The sequence below is a fragment of the Talpa europaea genome, assembly GCF_964194135.1.
Source record: "Talpa europaea genome assembly, chromosome: 14".
NCBI classification, from domain to species: Eukaryota; Metazoa; Chordata; class Mammalia; order Eulipotyphla; family Talpidae; genus Talpa; species Talpa europaea.
This window is the reverse complement of record NC_140082.1, coordinates 23574169-23592783: the sequence shown is the minus strand read 5'-3', so window position 1 is coordinate 23592783 and position 18615 is coordinate 23574169. Positions and strand designations below refer to the sequence as shown.

The window sequence follows — 18615 nt, the reverse complement described above, 5'->3', positions numbered from 1 at the left end:
GGAGGACAGGTTTAACTTAGTCTTACTGCATCTCATTTGAGTTTCTTTGTGGAATCTTGAAGAGGAGGGATAAGTTAAATCCTTGCCCAATGACCATATGTGTCTATACCAGTAGAGTTGTGTCTCTTGAAGGCCCTGAGGGCATGTTAAACAAATAAAGCTTTTTAATACATAGAACTTTTAAAGTGTCCATCATGGTGGCATAGCAGCAGCACTTTGTTGTCAGTGGGGAAGTACAAGTTGTGGAAGGAATTTGAACAGTATTTGAGGTGATGAGGCAGGACAGAAACTTAAGTCTGATTACAGATGATGCGCCTACTCGGGGAGTTGGGAGTAAGGGCTGTGGTGCACGCATACTGCTCCCTGCTGGGGAATGTTTGGATCAGCATGTGGAGCAGAAGGACTTGGAGATTTCTCACCCAGCCTAACCAAACAGCAAACAAAACTGTGTGCTCTTTATTGTGGTAAATGATAATTGGTGCAGACCTTTCCCATTTTAAATATGATTTTAATGAAAAATCACGGTAGACATTTGAATTGTTAATGAGGATTTTATTTTGATGAAAGCAAAATGTTTCCATTTTTCTTTGAAAATGGAAATTACCTGAACCAGGTGGGTGTTTTTTTTTTTTTTTTGTTTTGTTTTGTTTTGTTTGTTTTTTTTTGTTTTTTGGTATGTAGCAACAAAGTTTCCAGAAGATGAATGGCAGGACCCTTTATACTTCATATATTTTATATATGTACAACTATACTATGATACATTTGTATCTACGTAAATTTGGGAATAACACAGTTATTTAGGAATGTTTTACAGAATTTCTGCTTTTCTATTTCATCTTACTTCTTAAGTTTTTGACACTTATACCAGTAAAATACTGTGTCCTATTTGTGAATTTCTCTTTATTAAAAATCACACCAAATGTTTGCTAGTTTTAGGAATGCTTAAGTCATTACACCAACTTCAAGTTGAAAATCGAAGACTAGAGGAACAGATTAAAAACTTGACTGCCAAAAAGGAACGCCTTCAGTTATTAAATGCACAGCTTTCAGTGCCTTTTCCAACAATAACAACAAATCCTAGCCCATCTCATCAAATGCACTCATTTTCAGCACAGACTGGTAAGTATGAAAATATTAAGTATCTGAAGAAAGTAGGGTAGACTTGGAATATCTTTTTCACAATAAGTGAATAAGAATGATCATCTATTATACAAAGACATGGAAAAAGGAATGATGTTATTTTTGAAAAGAATAAAGAATTCTGTTGGATCAACTTGAATTTGTTTTAACTTATATGTAGTATATAATTTAATGATATAATTTATTTAAATGTATAATGTCTTTATTGACTTAAAGCCATCATATTCTGTAGAGATAAAGATTTTCCTATTTCAACTGGCCTTAGGAATAGCAAAACTTAATATTATTTAAGTGTTTTTAATGTAAGCTTCAGGATAAGCTTTTATATGAGCCTTTAATTTTACAGTGTGATTCAACAGGGTAAATAGGTTTCTTTTTTGTCTTTTATTATTCTAGCTCCTACTACTGATTCCTTGAATAGCAGTAAGAGCCCTCATCTAGGAAACAGCTTTTTACCTGATAATTCTCTTCCTGTGTTAAATCAGGTAATCTTGGTGTGGTTAGCTTCATTTTTGTGTTTTACTTATTAACAATAGTATATATGACATTAAATGGTTTAAATTCATTTTAAACAGTTTTCCTGTGTTCTTTGCAACTTAAGTTTCTATTCTTGCTTACCTTAGGACTTAACCTCCAGTGGACAAAGCACCAGCAGCTCATCAGCTCTTTCTACTCCACCTCCTGCTGGGCAGAGTCCAGCTCAGCAGGGCTCAGGCGTTAGTGGAGTTCAGCAGGTCAATGGTGTGACAGTGGGGGCATTGGCTAGTGGAATGCAGACTGTAACATCCACCATTCCTGCAGTGCCTGGAGTGGGTGGAATAATTGGAGCTTTGCCAGGTAACCAACTGGCAATTAATGGCATTGTAGGAGCTTTAAATGGGGTTATTCAGACTCCTGTCACAATATCCCAGAACCCTACCCCCCTCACCCACACAACAGTACCACCTAATGCAACACATCCAATGCCAGCCACACTGACTAACAGGTAAGAAACTTAAATATATTTTGTGGTTTTCAGTGCAGCATAATATCAGTGTATCCATGCGTTCACAATTGGGATTTTTAGTGTGTTCCTTGTAGGTCTACTCTAAGAAAATAAAGTCACCAAATTTTTAAACCAAGTATATTATATCGAGAGCCATTTATTTTTGAAACTTAAGTAATTCATATTAAAACAAAATTAAATCACTTTTAGTAAAAAGCTTTACATATATTCTGTGCTGAAATTTTCAGTCTTGATCTGTGATGTCTATTTTTAACTGCTAATTTTTCTTACTCCCTTGTATATTGCTTTCATGTATCATAAGTTCTGAGGAAGAGTAATATTGTAATGAAGATCATATATGAACAATGGTTTCTTAAAATTCAGCTATGTAATTTTTTGTTAACTTTGTAATCAAGATTTTTATATGGACAAAGGTTAAATACTTATCTTGAATATCTAGGGAGTGACACTGTTTCATTGTACTGAAATTTCATTTGAATGTCTGTTCAAAATAAGGGGACTAAAGCCATGTTGTTATTAAACATACCTTTGAGGAATAAATCAGTTTAACTGGATTTGCAGTGGATACTAGTAAACTATTTCTTCTGGCTCTCTTTTCATTGGTGCTTAATTTTATTGACCATTGGGATCATTAAAAAAGGTTAGATCAAATCATTTAGTAGTATGTTTGTATTCTTTCTTTGTTTTAAATATAGGTTACTTAGTGTGGGTTAATTTTCCTTGAGTAATTAAAAATAAATTATTACATATGCATGTTATAAATACATGCAAATTTCTATTCCACAAGATAGCATTTGCTTGGTTTACAATAAAGAGAAAAAAAACCAAAATGTTTCTTGACAATGTGAATTCTTGTTTAGCTACATGCATGCACACACGCTTACACACACACAGAAAAAACTTGTACATTATTGTTTTCAAAATGTTTTATTAAAAACTTGATTTGTTGACTTATTAAACATCAGATTGAAAAGTTACTCTTTTTACTTTAAAGAAAACATTAAAGGTATGTAGCAGAAAGTAAGAATTTTAATCATTTTTCAGTGCCTCAGGACTAGGATTACTTTCTGACCAGCAAAGACAAATATTTCTTCATCAACAACAGTTTCAGCAGTTGTTAAATTCTCAACAGCTCACACCAGTAAGTTATTACTTTTGATAATACTTAATTTTTTAGGGGCAAATGATCTAAACTATAATAGATACTCACTGTGGGTCTAGATTGCCCACTTCATGAAATAACCTCATAGGATGCATAATCCAAAAATAGTTTGTCTTGACATTTGGTGTACCTGTAGTAACCTTGTACTGTTTCATTTACAAATAGTAGGATATGTGCTGTGGTACTGTTGTAGATTCTGATGATAATAATGTTGAACAAGAATTAAGTCTGTTTTCAGAATGCAGCTTTGTTTTGATAGGGGAGATGGACAATAAATTTAGGTACTTTGGTGTACTGATAAGTACTGAGAAGAACAATAAATCGGGTTAAAGGGAATAGAGAACAGCATGCTAAGGGCCATTTGGGCCATTTTAGATGTGATGGTCCAGCCTCTTGGAGTAGGTAACTTTTGAACACAGACCTGTTGGAGCTTGACTTTTTGACATGTGGGCAATAGAGAGCACTTTTGTGGTAGAGAGAGCAGCAGTTTTAAAACACCTCAACTTGGCATGTGTTTATGTTTTGTAGACTAGAAAGAAGGCCGGCATACAGGTTGAGGGAGGCTAGTGTAGAGGAGAGAAGGCAGACAGGTAGGGTGTGGCCTTGTTTGGCAAGTATTTAGATTTATCAAAGCATGGTGAAAAGCCATTGGTGATGTTTGTTTTAAACCTTCCTGTTACGGACATTTTCAAGTGTTACTATACACGCAGAAAGTAGAGTATACTAATCACCTAGATTTAATAATTTAAATCTTGTTTCATAATCCTCACTTTTCTTTCAGGATTATTTTAAAGAATTGACTGGAGAGTTCTGAGTAGAACAGTGAGATGATAATTTACATTTTTGAAAGATTAGTGGCTGTATGGAGAACAGTCTTGTGTGTACTGGGAGAGGATATGGTGCAAAAGTAGAAATGGGGCTGTTGGAAAAGTAACAAGTAGAGATACTGGTGTCTTAAAATAACATGCCATGTTGGTGAAAATGTCCGGGATTGTACATTCTGAAGACAGAACCAACAAGACTTGTTTGTTGAACATTAAAGAGAAAGGAAAGAGTCCTAAACAACTGGATGTTGATCTTTATTGAGATTTGAAAGAAAGGAGGAACAACCTATTTTGGAGAGAACACAGGTATTTTTGAGATGTCTGTTTAGATGTCATGTGTGATATATGGGCTAAGCAGTTAGAGGAATTTTAGAGACCAAAGTTGCAGTTGGAAGTATAAATTTACAGTCATTGCTGCATGTATGATGTTTACATTCACAAGGTTCGATGACATCAGTAGGGAATGAAGACTGATGTCTGAGGACTGAGCTCTGGCCATCCTGGAAAAGGAGATGAGTTACCGAGCTTCCCCATCGCATAGTGGGATTATGTCCTCATAGACCCAGTGTAAGCTGAAAATAGTGTAAGTAGGAAATGCTGTCAGCACAGGAGACTGTGGAGTGTCAGTTGTTTCCACTTGTGGTGGTGTGGCAACTTGGGGAGCTGTGCTTTGCTGTCATTGCCCAGCATCACAAGACAGTGTCATGCAAATATTGCCAGCCTGGGAAGAGATCAACATTCGTAGTATGGTTTCTATTGGATTCATAAAGCGTTTGTACCATCGTAAAGTTGAAAAATCATAACTCAGGAACTGTCTGTAGAAAAGGATATTTGTATGTGGAAGAGGGAAGTGAGTTAAGAGAAAAACAAAGTACTGTCCTAGGGTCCACATGCAGAAAATGTTTTATGAAAGGGAAAGGACTCAGCAGTGTAAAATGTTAAAGTAGGACAAATAAGAATTGATCATGAAATTTGACTGCCTAGAGGTTTTTTGGACAAATGAGGGTTTTGGTGAGAAGTAAAACCTCATTGAGTGGTTCAAAAGAAAATGGAAAAAGAATGTGAAGATGGAGTATAGGCAACTGAAGACGTTTTACTGCTTAAGAAAAACAGTAGGCAGCGAACAGAAGAGAGCAAGTCTAATGGAGTGGTTTCTATCCATTTTTAATATTACAGAATGTGTGTGTATTGATGGGAAAAGTCTGGTACAGGAAGGAAGACCAGGGGACAAAGTTCTTAGAAAGGGAGAGGATTGGAGAACAATGTTCCCATTGTAATAGGCAGGCAGAGCAGCTACAGGTGAACTTTATAATAGGGGGTTGAAGAAGCCTGCTTTTAATGTTTCAAAGTTTCTTATCGTAGAATTGTAAGTAAAGTCATCAGCAGAGTGAAGCAGGGGACATAAGGGTATTGGTAACCAGGTTGTAGGATAAAAAAAAGAGATACGTAATGGTATCTTGGAGAAGTTGAGAAAAAAGACAAATGTGGAATTGTGGTTGATTGAAGAGGTGGTCCTAGGTGGCCCTCATAGGTATAAATTTAAAGTGAGATCAAGTTATTGTGGTATTGTGACTTTTCTCCAGCTCCTTTTCCTTACCACACCTCATTGAGTTGGGCTGTTGGAGATGCACTATTTAATTAACTCAGAAGTTTCAATCTTTGTTCATAATTTCTTTCTAAAATATACCTATCTACTTTCTTGCTATAGTGAAAAAATATAAAATATTTATTTTGACTCTGGATCATCATTTTCACTGTTAGTGTTCTTACAGTGGTATGAAGTAGATTGAGTATAAATTCTTAAATGCTTACACTAAAATTTTATCTTGTTTTCACTTCATCTTAATATGAAATATTAGAGCTCAGTTTGTTTGGGGTGCTTATTTAGATTTTACTTTGCTGTAATAGCATATATTACAACATGATTACTTCAAGAGTTTTAAACACAAATGGTTGCTTAAGAGACCATAAGGACCGAAGGGCTTTGAACTCTATACTCTTCCATCAGCCAAGGTTGTAAAGTTATTTCATTTATAAGCATAGAACTTTACAGAGACAAGAATTTTATTATAAGGCATATTGATTTCTTCCAAGAGAAATTTGCTTGACTCTGTTTCCCCCACCAACCACTACACTTCTCCTCCGCCTGCTCTGTCCTTCCAGATGGCCTTCATATTGCTCAATCTAGTAGTCAGTTCTCCCTCATCTTACCTAACCAGGCAACAGCATTTGACAGAGTTGATACTCCCTTGTCCTCAAGACAGTTATGTTTTTTAGAGTCCAGGACCACATTATCCTTTCTTTCTTCCTACCTAAACTTGTCATTCCTTTTTAACCTCCTTTTTTGAGACCCCCTCTGCTCCTTGTCCTCTTAACTTTAGAGTTCTCTAGAATTCAGTGATCTCCTCCAGGGGCATAGCTTTAAATACCCTCTATGTGCAGATACTTACATCTCCAGCTCCAGGCCTTTCTCTGGAATTTCAAACGCCTGTATCCAGCTGCTTACTCAGTATTTCCACTTGGATACCTTACTAGACATTTCTAGCATAACATGTCTAAAACTGAACCACTGACCTTCCAGAACAAACCTCCATATGTAGTTTTCCTGACCTCACATGACAGCAACTCATTCCTTTTAGCTGCATCAGCTAAACCCTGGCAGCCATCCTCCTTCTCTTCTCTCTAGTGCTGCACGCTGACTCCTGGGAAGTACTCAGTCAGGTTGTGTCACCCCTGCCCTAAATATCCCACTCAAGACTTTCCACTGACTTTGTGTAATAATTTAAGTAAAAGTCAAAGTGTTCATAGCTTACCTCTCTGAGGCCCACATACCTTTCTCTCCTCCTGCTTGCTCACTAATGGATTACAGCCCTGTGGATTTCTTTACTGTTCCTGATCATACTGGGCATGCTCTTACAGCTCCTTAGCTTCAGCTGTTCCGTCAGCATAGTACACCCTACCATATCCACATAGCAAATTCCCCTCCTCCCCCCAAGTCTTTGTCCAGATGATAACCTTCCTAACCAGTCTTTTTTTTTTTTTTTTTTTTTTTAGAACAAGGGTCTCTCTCTCTCTCTCTCTCTCTCTCTCTCTCTCTCTCTCAAGATTTATTTATACAGGCACTGGGTACAGTCAGAAGCGCGGGAGGGTGAGAGAATTCACCAGAGCCAGAGCAGGGAACAGAACAGGCAGACTGACGAAGTACACTGCTGAGGGGAGCAGTGGGTGCGGCAGGAGAAGTTTGCGTGCCATGTGGAGCCCTCCCTGGTGGCCAGGGATTGAACGGGTGCTGCAGAGGCTGTGGGCAGCTTCGCAGCCCAGTACTCAACCCCTGCGCCACCGGGGAGGCCCCTAACCAGTCTGTTTTAGATGACCCTATCCTGCCACAATCTCTCTCACTACTCTTTTTCCCTGACTCTTGGCAGTAATCATATCCCAACATTTTGTTTGTCACCCTTCACCCTCCATCCCCCACCAGAGTAAGCTACATAGGGCAGGGTTTTTTCCCCCCATTAATGTACTCAAGTACAAAATATATATCTTAACAACAGCACCTGGCGCATAGTAAGCATCAGGAAATAAATTATATACTTGCTGTAAAGAATAGTCTCATAACTACAGTAAGAAAGCACTTTTTCTAATGGCATAAAAGAAAACATTGAAAGTTATTTTGGGCTTCCCAGAATTATAAGAAGGATTTCACTACATAGACATTTCTGTCAAATACAGATAATTTATCACTTCTCTAAGTTGCTTTTCTCCTTTATTGTCATAGATAACCTAATTTGAATAGCCGTCTCCTACGTTTGTTTGCCCTTTAAAAAAAAATGTCATTCAGTGATGATTTTGACATTTTATAGTAGACAGTTATTATCTAATACAGCTTTTTTTCCCCCAGATGAGCTACTTATTTCCTTTCTTAGTAGTATGAAGGTAACTTAATGTCTATTATTAAAGTAAGAAAGAAAATAGGAAGGTCGAACTTTATAGACTGCTGAATTCTGTGACTGGGAACTCATATTTTCCCACATATTTTTACCTAAGGAACAACATCAGGCCCTTCTCTATCAGTTAATGCAACAACATCACCACCAGCAACACCACCAACCTGAACTTCAGCAGCTGCAGATCCCTGGGCCAACGCAAATACCCATAAACAACCTGCTTGCAGGTACTCAGGCACCACCACTTCATCCAGCTACCACCAACCCATTCCTCACCATCCATGGTGATAGTGCAAGTCAGAAAGTAACAGTAAGTATCTTTGCTTTGTTACATATAGTGAAATAATAAAAAGACATTTTATTGATCAGTCAGACATGATTCTCTCGTTTAATATATTATTCTCCAGATAATTTCTTCTTTTTTTTTTTATAGAGGCATGTTTTTTACTTACTTATTTATTTGTTTGTTTGTTTGTTTTGTTTATACATGCACTGGGTACAGTCAGAAGCACGGGAGGGTGAGAGAATTCACCAGAGCCAGAGCGGGGGGGCAGATCAGGCAGAAGGACCGAAGTACACTGCTGAGGGGAGCAGTGGGCAGTGGGAGAGGTCTGCGCGCCATGTGGGACCCTCCTCCGGTGGCCGGGGAGTAGCCAGGGATCGAACCGGCGCCACAGAGGCTGCGGGCAGCTTCGCAACCCAGCGCTCAACCGCTGCGCCACCGGGGAGGCCTCAGATAATTTCTTCTTAAAGCCAATTGTTCCAGTAGGTGTGAGTTATAGACACAGAGGACCTAAGCCAATTTATATATCCCCTAAGTATCAGTTTGAATTTATATATAAGTTTTGAAGGTCATTTTATAATTCAGCAATTTTCAAAATGAAAGTATGTTTTAGTTACTGCAAATGGTGAGGGACAGTCCAATCAAAAGACAGTAGTTGGTGCTTTCTGAAAATATTTAATTATAGATCTGATTTAGATTATTTAAGAATATTATTATTTTGCTTTGAGGTGCTTTTAAGGTGGAATTATATTTATAAAAACACTGATACATAAATTTTGGATACTCAAATTATTCTACCAGATTACTCTTAAAAAAAAGTAAGCCATATCATATTTGTAATGGAATTTAAATTATTAATTTCATTTAAATGATGGCATCTTACTCTGAATACAGGAACAGTATTGTGTGTGTGTGTGTGTGTGTGTGTGTATGTACCTAAACACACACAAAGTATGTATGTAATGCCACACATTTTAAGGCTATTTCTATTAATTTTCCCTTTCAATTAGGTCAACTTTATTGGAATATAAATGTTTCCCCTAAATTACAGTTCAGGGCAGAACCCTGTTGGAGGAAGGATTTTGGAATGTAGAATGGAGACTGGATATCAGGAAAAGGAAGAAGGGAAAGAATGAGTTGGGAGACTTGGCAAATAAAGTGTTAAAAGTCACAGATTTTGCTATTTCCCATTACTGTGAAAGCTTACTGCTTACTGTGCTTTTCTGAGTCTTTAGAAACTTTTGGGTTTAGTAACAAAAATTATTTCAAAATATAGGATTATTGTGTTGTTTTTTTCATTAACTCTTCAGTGCTTTTTGTTTTCCCATTTTCAACTTCTTAATTTGTGAATACTTTCACTATAAGAAACCTACTTATCTTGCCAGTGTTTTGCTCACTCAAGAAACTTCAGTGATTCTATATTAATTTAAACTTTTTTATGTGTCATTTTTCCTCTTCAAAAAAATTTTTTTTAAAGATTTACTTATTTATGCATACAAAAGCTGGGGGAACAGGCCAGAGGTGCGAGCAGTGAGAGGACTCACCAGAGACAGAGTGGGGAACAGAACAGGCAGATGGACCGAAGCACACTGCTGAGGGGAGCAACAGGCTAGTCAGGAGAGGTCTGCTGCGCCATGTGGGTTGCCCCATGGCTGGCTGGGAATCGAACTTGTGCTGCAGTGGCTGCGGATTGCTTTAAAGGTTGCGTCTTAACCCTTGAGGCACCAGGGAGGCCCCTCTTCAAATGTTTTAAAATGAAAATTAACTACAAGCTAACTTTTTCTATATAGTATGAAATGCAATTTTAATGGGAACACCACAATAATAATTAATATGAAATAAACAATGGACAAAAGTAAGGCTGACAGTATTTATTAATATACTGCTACATGCAGATGTCTTTGTTAGATACAATGGTATGTATAGGTTCAGTCTTTAAAATAGTAATAGGGGGCCTCCCCGGTGGCATAGCGGTTGAGCGCTGGGTTGCGAGGCTGCCCGTGGCCTCTGAGGCACCGGTTTGATCCCCGGCTGCTCCCCGACCACCGGAGGAGGGTCCCACATGGCGCGCAGACCTCTCCTGCCGCCCGCTGCTCCCCTCAGCAGTGTACTTCGGTCCTTCTGCCTGTTCTGCTCCCTGCTCTGGCTCTGGTGAATTCTCTCACCCTCCCGCGCTTCTGACTGTGCCCAGTGCATGTATAAACAAACAAATAATTAAATAAAACATGCCTCTATTAAAAAAAAATAGTAATAGGTTTGTAAGTTCATTTTTTTTTAAGACTTTTTTTTTTTTTAAGATTTATTTTTATTTATTTATACAAGCACTGGGTACAGTCAGAAGAGCAGGAGGGTGAGAGAATTCACCAGAGCCAGAGTGGGGAGCAGAGCAGGCAGAAGGACCGAAGTACACTGCTGAGGGGAGCAGCGGGCAGCAGGAGAGGTCTGCGAGCCATGTGGGACCCTCCTCCGGAGGCCGGGGAGCAGCCGGGGATCAAACGGCGCTGCAGAGGCTGCGGGCAGCTTCTCAACCCAGCGCTCAACCGCTGTGCCACCAGGGAGGCCCTGTAAGTTCATTTTTTGAGGATTAGTAAAAGGAGCTCCAAGGACAGATAGCAAATATGGGATCAGAAACCATATTCACCTTAGTCCATTAAAAAATTCACATTCAGGGGCCTCCCTGGTAACACAGGGGTTAAAGTCTCAGCGCTATCAGGCTGTGGGCAGCTTCAATCCCTGGCCAGGGAGCAACCCACACAACGCAGCAGACCTCCCCTGGCTTGCCTGCTGCTCCCCTCAGCAATATATTTCAGTAGATCTGCCTATTCTGCTCCCCAGTCTGTCTCTGGTGAATCCTTTTACCCCCCCATCACCACACCTCTGGCTATACCCCAGTTCTTGTATGCATAAATAAAAACAAATCTTTAAAAAAAAAATTCTGTGGGAAAGTAGATTAAGTAGATTGGGGGATGATTTCTTTTTTCCCTTTTTTTTTTTTTTTTAAAAAGATTTTATTTTTGCATAGAAGAAATGAGGTTTAGACCAGAGGTGCCAAGGGGAGCAGCCGTTGAGACAGGGAAGGTGTGCTGTACCTTATGTGGGTTAGCTCCCTGGCCACGGATCAAACGCTGCCGTAGCAGTGAATTAACCCCTATGCCTCCAGGGGGGCCCCAGGGATGATTTCTACATTCATTTCTTTGGGTTCTGTCCCTCATAATGGCATGTCTTGTTTGTATACTGCTGAAGTTAATGTTTTTAGAGTAACTGTTAATGTTTACCAGTATAATTCATGTATTGTGCTTAAAAGTAGCCATGCTGACTTGTAGAAGAAAAAACAAAAAGCCATATGTACACATTATCTCAGTTATAATTTCAGTTAGTAGAGTAGTAAACTCAAGTGTGGGCCAAATACTGATGAGCTAACATGTCTGATTTTGTTTTAATTGCAGAGACTTAGTGATAAAACTGGGCCTGTAGCTCAAGAGAAAAGTTGACAATTGGGAAACATCTAAAAATTGCTTATCCTGCTGTTGTAGCACTTCTTCTGGCTGCTGTTGCAGTCTCCTTACTACACCTATGAAGAGACGCAACAAGAAACTAACTGCACAACAAAGAATTAATTGCCACAAGGACATTCTTGTAAGGCTTTGATTAATTTTCTTGTTGCTCTGTTGCACTGAAATGGAATTCCCATATCCCTTTCCCTCACCCAGGTTTTTTGAACTTTGGAAGAAAATTTAGTAACTTTTGTCAATGAAAAAATTTACCTGCAATGAGTTTATCAAACTAAGAGAAATTTAATATAGTTGGTACACAACAAAATTTGTTACAAATTGAAGAGAGAAATAGCAAAACTAAAGACTTACTCCACTTACAAACTATCTGATTTTATTGTGCAAGTTCGAATATGAAATAGGATCTTTTGTTTGGGTTATAGTATGCTTGCTCTGAGTCAAGTCTGACATTTTAAGGAACTGTCCATTTCTGCTGCTGGAGTTTTTATTGGTTAAATATTGCAAATAAATAGGTCATCAACTGGGACTTGGCAATCTTTGTTATAAAAATTTCCTTTCTAATGGTATTTGACCAAGTTTGGTAATCAAGTTAGGATGGTAATGTCTGCTTATGCTAAAGATAATTTTCTTTTGCTGTGTTTTTTTAGTGTTAAGACCTACTCATATTTTAAAGAAACTTTGAGTTAAGTGAGTTCCAATGGCTGCTGGGGGAACCAGATCAATTCAAAGTGAAAGACTTCTTTCAGAAAGAGGGGCCACTCTGGAAACTGCTGGTAGGGTTTGGCCTTAATCAAGTGCCTGTTAAGTACCTCTGTTGTGTTGAAATGGCTCTGGACAGCTGAGCTTGCACTATCCCTGTAAGTAGTAGAAATAGTCTGTCAGTCTTGCACCAGCAGCCTTCCCCATGGTTCTGCCTTTTATTAAAATCTTTCTATGCCACTGTAGATAGCTCAGGCAAAACTATTACCTGGGTATTTGTCCACTAATGAGTCACAAGAAAATGAGTTGGATTTGAATTTTTTTTAATTTAAATAACTTCCCATTATTAACAATGATTTAAAACAAACAAAACAAAAACAACTATTGCAGTTCCTGAAACAGGTGAAACCTGTATTACAGCCCTCCTTGGGCACCCCACTCCTGGCGTGACAGTCTGGCAGAGGATAAATTAAACAATTGGGGCTTGTAATCATTGGACTGTTTTTAAATGTGTGAATTATTAGTGGAAAAAACTCAGCTGTAATTAGACCTCCACTGTGTACTTAGCTGGAAGAACATGTTAATTCTGCAATATGTCTCTTGGTTAAACATTGCACAGTTCTTACCTCATTTCTGTAAATAAAGTTTTGTGAATCTGTTTTGTATTGTGAAAAATTCATAAGATAACATTGATATTTTGATTTGTAATATTTCTAATTGGTAGATTTAATTGAAAAGTAAAATTAATTTATTTTTATATGTTCAGGGGAATTTTAAAGAAAGTCAAATCTTTTGTAGATAAGTAAAAAAATCAGTGTGGTTTATTTTACTTATTAACCCACTGGTTGTTATTCTGTAACAATTTGTATAAATGGTAAATTTTGAATGTGTTGTTATTTTACCTAGATGTAAAATTCCACATGTATTAAAGATATGTACAAAGTTTTTGTTAATAAAATTTAATGATGTTTATAGCTCTGTGCTATTCTTTTTTTCTCCCATTTTACTGAGCTATAATTGATATACAAGAATGTATAAGTAAAAGTTGTACAGCATAATTTGACATACATTTATTGTGAAATGATTACCACAGTACATTTAGGTAATATCTACAATCTCATATAGATACACACATCAAAAAAAAAAAGAATTAAAAAAATAAGTTTTTCCTTACAAAGAAAACTCCTAGGATTTACTTTCAAATATATCTCATAGCAGTGTTAACTGTATTCATTACGTTGTACATTACATCTCTAGAACTAGTTTATCTTACAACTGGAAGTTGCTATTTTTGATGACCTCCCTCCAATCCTGCACTGCCTCTCCCTTGTGCTCCTCTCCCTTCTCCCCCAAACACATACCCCTACCCTACAACTCTGTTAACCACAAATCTGATCCCCTTTTCTAAGCCTTTTTTTTTCCTTTAAGATTCTATAAATCTTAAATCTTCATAAATAGTGAAATCATGCACTTTTTGTCTTTCTCTGACTTACTTCCTTTGCATAATGCCCTTAATTAAGGTCTATCCAAGTTCTCACAAGTAGCAGGATTTCCTTTTTTTAAATTTTTTTTTTCCAACTTGAAAGCTGTTACTGTTTATTAAACTGACCAGAACACAAAAACAATCATGGTAGCACCTTAGTTCATCCTAAGCTGTTGATGTGGTTCCTCCTGCTGCCAGCATCTTCACCTTCTGCAAAACGGGTGGTTTTCTTCTTCATTCCACCTTGTCAAAAAGATAATTTGTAGGGTCACAGGAAGTTGTTTGCCTCTTTGAAGCATTCTCTAACAGCATAGATTTCATGAAGCAGATCCTCCATGCAAATGATGCCATATCTACGAAGAGATCTAGCAATCAATGCATTTTCTGTTAGAGCAATTCACTTCTTATAGATTTTTAGCAATCAATGCATTTTCTGTTAGAGCAATTCAACTCTTGTAGATTTTTCCATAACCGTGCTTATAGATCAATCCATTTACTGACTTAAGGTTTTGATATTGATGCAATGTATGGTTCCACAATTTTCAGCATGTTAACTGAAACCACGTTGAGCTTAACAAAGATGCTGTTGAAGATCCTGCAAAGGTGACTGCTTCAGATCTTTGGGCTCACTGGCTTGTGCCCCAGTGGCTAGTGATTGCTTAATAGGGCTGACACTTTAACCCTTGCACCACCAGGAGGCCCTTTCATTTAGTCTTGATAGGTTGTATGCTTCCAAAAATTACTCCGTTTTTCTACATTGTCCAGTTTGTTGGTGTATAGTTCACAGTAGCTTTTTTTGATCCTTTGAATTTATGTGATATCAGTTGTAGTGTCTCCTCTCTCATTTTTTTTTTTTAAAGATTTACTTATTTATGCATACAAGAACTGGGGTACGGGCTAAAGGTGCAGGAGGGGAGAGGATTCACCAGAGACAGAGTGGGGAAAAGAACAGGCAGACTGACTGAAATACACTGCTGAGGGGAGCAGCGGGCGAGACAGGGGAGGTCTGCTGTGCCATGTGGATGGCTCCCTGGCCGCCCGGGGATCTAATTCATGCTGCATAGGCTGTGGATAGCTTCATAGTGCTGTGCTTAACCCCTTGCGCCAACAGGGAGGCCCTCAGTTTTGTTGATTTAGGTATTTTATTCTTGGTTAATAATACAGTTTTGCTAGTTTTATTTACATTTTCAGAGAACCAACTCAGTTTTCTTAACCTTTTCTGTTGTTCTATTTCACTTATTTCTGTTCTAATCTTTATTATTTCCTCCTGCTAACTTTGGGTTCAGTTATTTTCTTCTAGTTAATTGAGGTGTAGAGTTAGATAATATATTTGACATCTTAATGTAGACTTGTTTTTTAATGTAAACATTTATTGCTATTCTAAAGTATCCCTTTTAGAATGCTCCTGTTGGATCCCTTAAATTTTGGTGTATTTGTGTTTTGCTTAAATGTGTTTCCATTTTCAGTCGTCTCAAATTACTTTTTTCATGTCCCCTTTAATTTCTTCCTTGAGCCATTGGCTGTTTAGAAGAGTATTGTTTAATTACCATGTATTTATGATTTTTCCAGTTTTTCTCCTGTTTCTGATTGTTTTTTAAGTTTGTATCTGTGTGATGAGAATATCTGACTTGGTATAATTTCAGACTTCTTGAATTTGCAAAGGTTTGTTTTATGGCCTAACATATTGTCTATCTTAGAAAATGTTCTATGTGCATTTGAATAGAAGGTATATTCTGCTTTTGTTGGGCAGAAATTTCTATTTGTGTATTGGATCTGTTGGGTATCTAGTGGTATTCAAATTCACTGTTTTCTTACTGATTTCATGTCTGGATGATCTATGCATTGTTGAGAGTAGGGTATTAAAACCCCCAGTTATTATTGTATTGCTGTTAATTTCTACTTTTTGCTTTATGTATTTAGGTGCTCTGATATTGGGTACATAAATATAATTGTTAGATCTTTTTAATGGAATGACTCCTTTATCATATAATTATGTTTGTCTCTATGATTTTTTATTTTTTTTTTTAAGATTTATTTTATTTATACAAGTGCTGGGGTACAGGCCAGAAGCGCGGGAGGGTGAGAGGATTCACCAGAGCCAGAGTGGGGAACAGAACAGGCAGACTGACGAAACACACTGCTGAGGGGAGCAGCTGGCGAGACAGGAGAGGTCTGCCACACCATGGGGGATTCTCGCCAGCCGGGATCAAACCCGCGCGGCAGAGGCTGCCAACAGCTTCACATTGCGGTGCTCAACTGCCTGCGCCACCAGGGAGACCCCTCTTTATGATTTTTAGTTTAATGTCTATTTTGTCTGATACAAACAACTCTCCCTATTATTTTTTGTTACCATTTTCTGGAAATTTTCTCAGTATGTATGTGTTTCAGGCTAACATGAGTCTTTTGTAAGCAGCGTATGTTTGGGTCTCATTTATCCACTCAACCATTATCTCTCCCTTGATTGGAGAATTTAATCCATTTAAATTTAAAGTAATTATTGTTATGTAAGAACTTGGTATTTTGTCCCCTTTTTTGGTGGGGGTGGTGTTTGATAGATCCATTGTTCTTGTTTCTTATTCTGCTGTCTTCTGTTTTAATGTCTTGGTATCAATATGCTTTGTCTTCCTTGTCATGTTCTTTCGTGTAATTACTGTGGACTTTCCGTTGGTAGTTACAATGAGGCTTACATAAAATATCTTAAAATTACAGCACCCTATCAGAAATAGATAACATTGGTTGCATACCTAAACTTCATGCTTTTACTTCTCTCCTTCACATTTTAGGTTATTGAAGTTACAGTTTGCCTATTTTTTATATCATCCAATAATAGTTGTATGGTTATTTTTCCTACTTTTATTTTTTTTCCTCTTTCCTTCTGCTGCTTTCAAAATTAATCAACTTTGGTAGTTTAATTGTGATGTTTATCAGTATTGCCCTGTTTAAGTTCAACCTAATTTGAGTGCTTTGATCCTTGTGTATTTGAACATACATTTCCACAGGTTAGGAAAATTTTCTGTCATTATTTTAAATTTACTGTTGTCACATTTTCTTCTTCTTCTGGAATTTCCATAATGCAGATATGTTCCTTTTGATTGTATCCTTTAAATTCCATATGTTTTCCTCATAGTCTCATTTCCTTTTCATTTGCTCACCTGACTAGATAGTTTCAAATGTCACTTCTTTTTTCTGCATAGTTGAATGTACTTTTCATTGTCTCTGTTGAGTTCTTCAGTTCAGTCTTTGTATTTCCAACTCCAGGATTTCTTTCTTTTCAGGTTTTCTGTTAACTTTGTTGAACTCATTTTATTTTCCTGGTATCACCTAGTTGTGTGTTTTTGTAATTCATGAATATTCCTTTTTATTTTTAAAGATTGATTTTATTTATTTACGCATACAAGAAGTGGGATACAGACCAGAGGTAACAGGGGTAGAGGATTCGCCAGAGACTGAGTGGGGAGCAAAATAGGCAGAGCCACTGAAATACACTGCTGAGGGGAGCAGCCGGTGAAACAGGAGAGGTCTGCTGTGCTGTGTGGGCTAGCTCCCTACCTGGGGATTGAACTCATGCTGCAGTGGCTGGTGATAGCTTGGTAGTCCTAAGATTTTAACCCCTGTGCCATCAGGGAGGCCCTCGTTAATATTCCTTAAGAGAATTAGTCTTAATTATTTGACAGTTTATAGATCTCTTTCTTTTGGATTAGTTATTAAAGTATTTTTTTAAGATTTATTTATTTATGCATACAAGAACTGGGGTACAGGCCAGAGATGCGGGGGGATTGAGGATTCACCAGAGACAAGTGGGAAGCAGAACAGACGGACTAACTGAAATACACTGCTGAGGGGAGCAGCAGGCAAGTCAGGAGAGGTCTGCTGTGCCATGTGGGTCAGCTCCCTGCTGGGGAATCGAACTCATGCTGCAGTAGCTGCTGTGTACTGCTTCATAGATTGTGTCTTAACCCTTTGCATCACCATGGAGGCCCCATTTATTAAAATATTATTAGTTATCATTGTTGGTGTCATTCAAGTGATTTTTTGTGATACTTGATTTCTTACATTGATACCTGTGCATTTGAGAGAAATCTGTCTCCTCTTGTAGACTTCAAGATTTGTTTTGTCAGAGACAGTTCTTTACCAGTCAGCTCAGTTTGGTTCACTGGACATGTCATATATGCTAGTAACATCCTTGAACAGGTGAGGCTTGATATCAGAGCCTGTTTTTGGATGAAGCTACTGTCCAAGACCTGAGGGTGGTGGTGGGAGGAGGGAGAGATGGGGCTAGTTAAGGCTGTTGGTGTGAGGGCCTCCCTGGTGGCGCAAGGGATTAAGCACAACACTGTTGAAGCTATCAGCAGCCTCTTCAGCACGAGTTCGAGCCCTGGCCGGCCAGGGAGCTACCCACATGGCGCAGCAGACCTGTCCTGTCTGGCCTGCTGCTCCCCTCAGCAGTGTATTTTAGTCAATCTGCCTGTTCTGTTCCCCGCTCTGTCTCCGGTGAGCCCTCTCGCCCCCCACAGCTCTGGCCTGTACCCCAGCTCTTGTATGCATAAATAAATCTTTAAAAA

General features: G+C 38.1%; 1 protein-coding gene across 1 annotated transcript in view; it reads left to right on the top strand.

Moving 5' to 3' along the window:
- Positions 1-11850, top strand: part of MLLT10 (MLLT10 histone lysine methyltransferase DOT1L cofactor) — a gene marked incomplete at both ends in the record, with an annotated part of 193663 nt that extends 181813 nt beyond the window's left edge. The window contains 6 exons of the mRNA XM_084254011.1: positions 931-1119; positions 1537-1625; positions 1764-2125; positions 3191-3287; positions 8177-8386; positions 11806-11850. Coding sequence (XP_084110137.1) covers positions 931-1119; positions 1537-1625; positions 1764-2125; positions 3191-3287; positions 8177-8386; positions 11806-11850 — 992 coding nt within the window. The remainder of the gene's footprint in view (positions 1-930; positions 1120-1536; positions 1626-1763; positions 2126-3190; positions 3288-8176; positions 8387-11805) is intronic.
- Positions 11851-18615: the final 6765 nt, after the last annotated feature.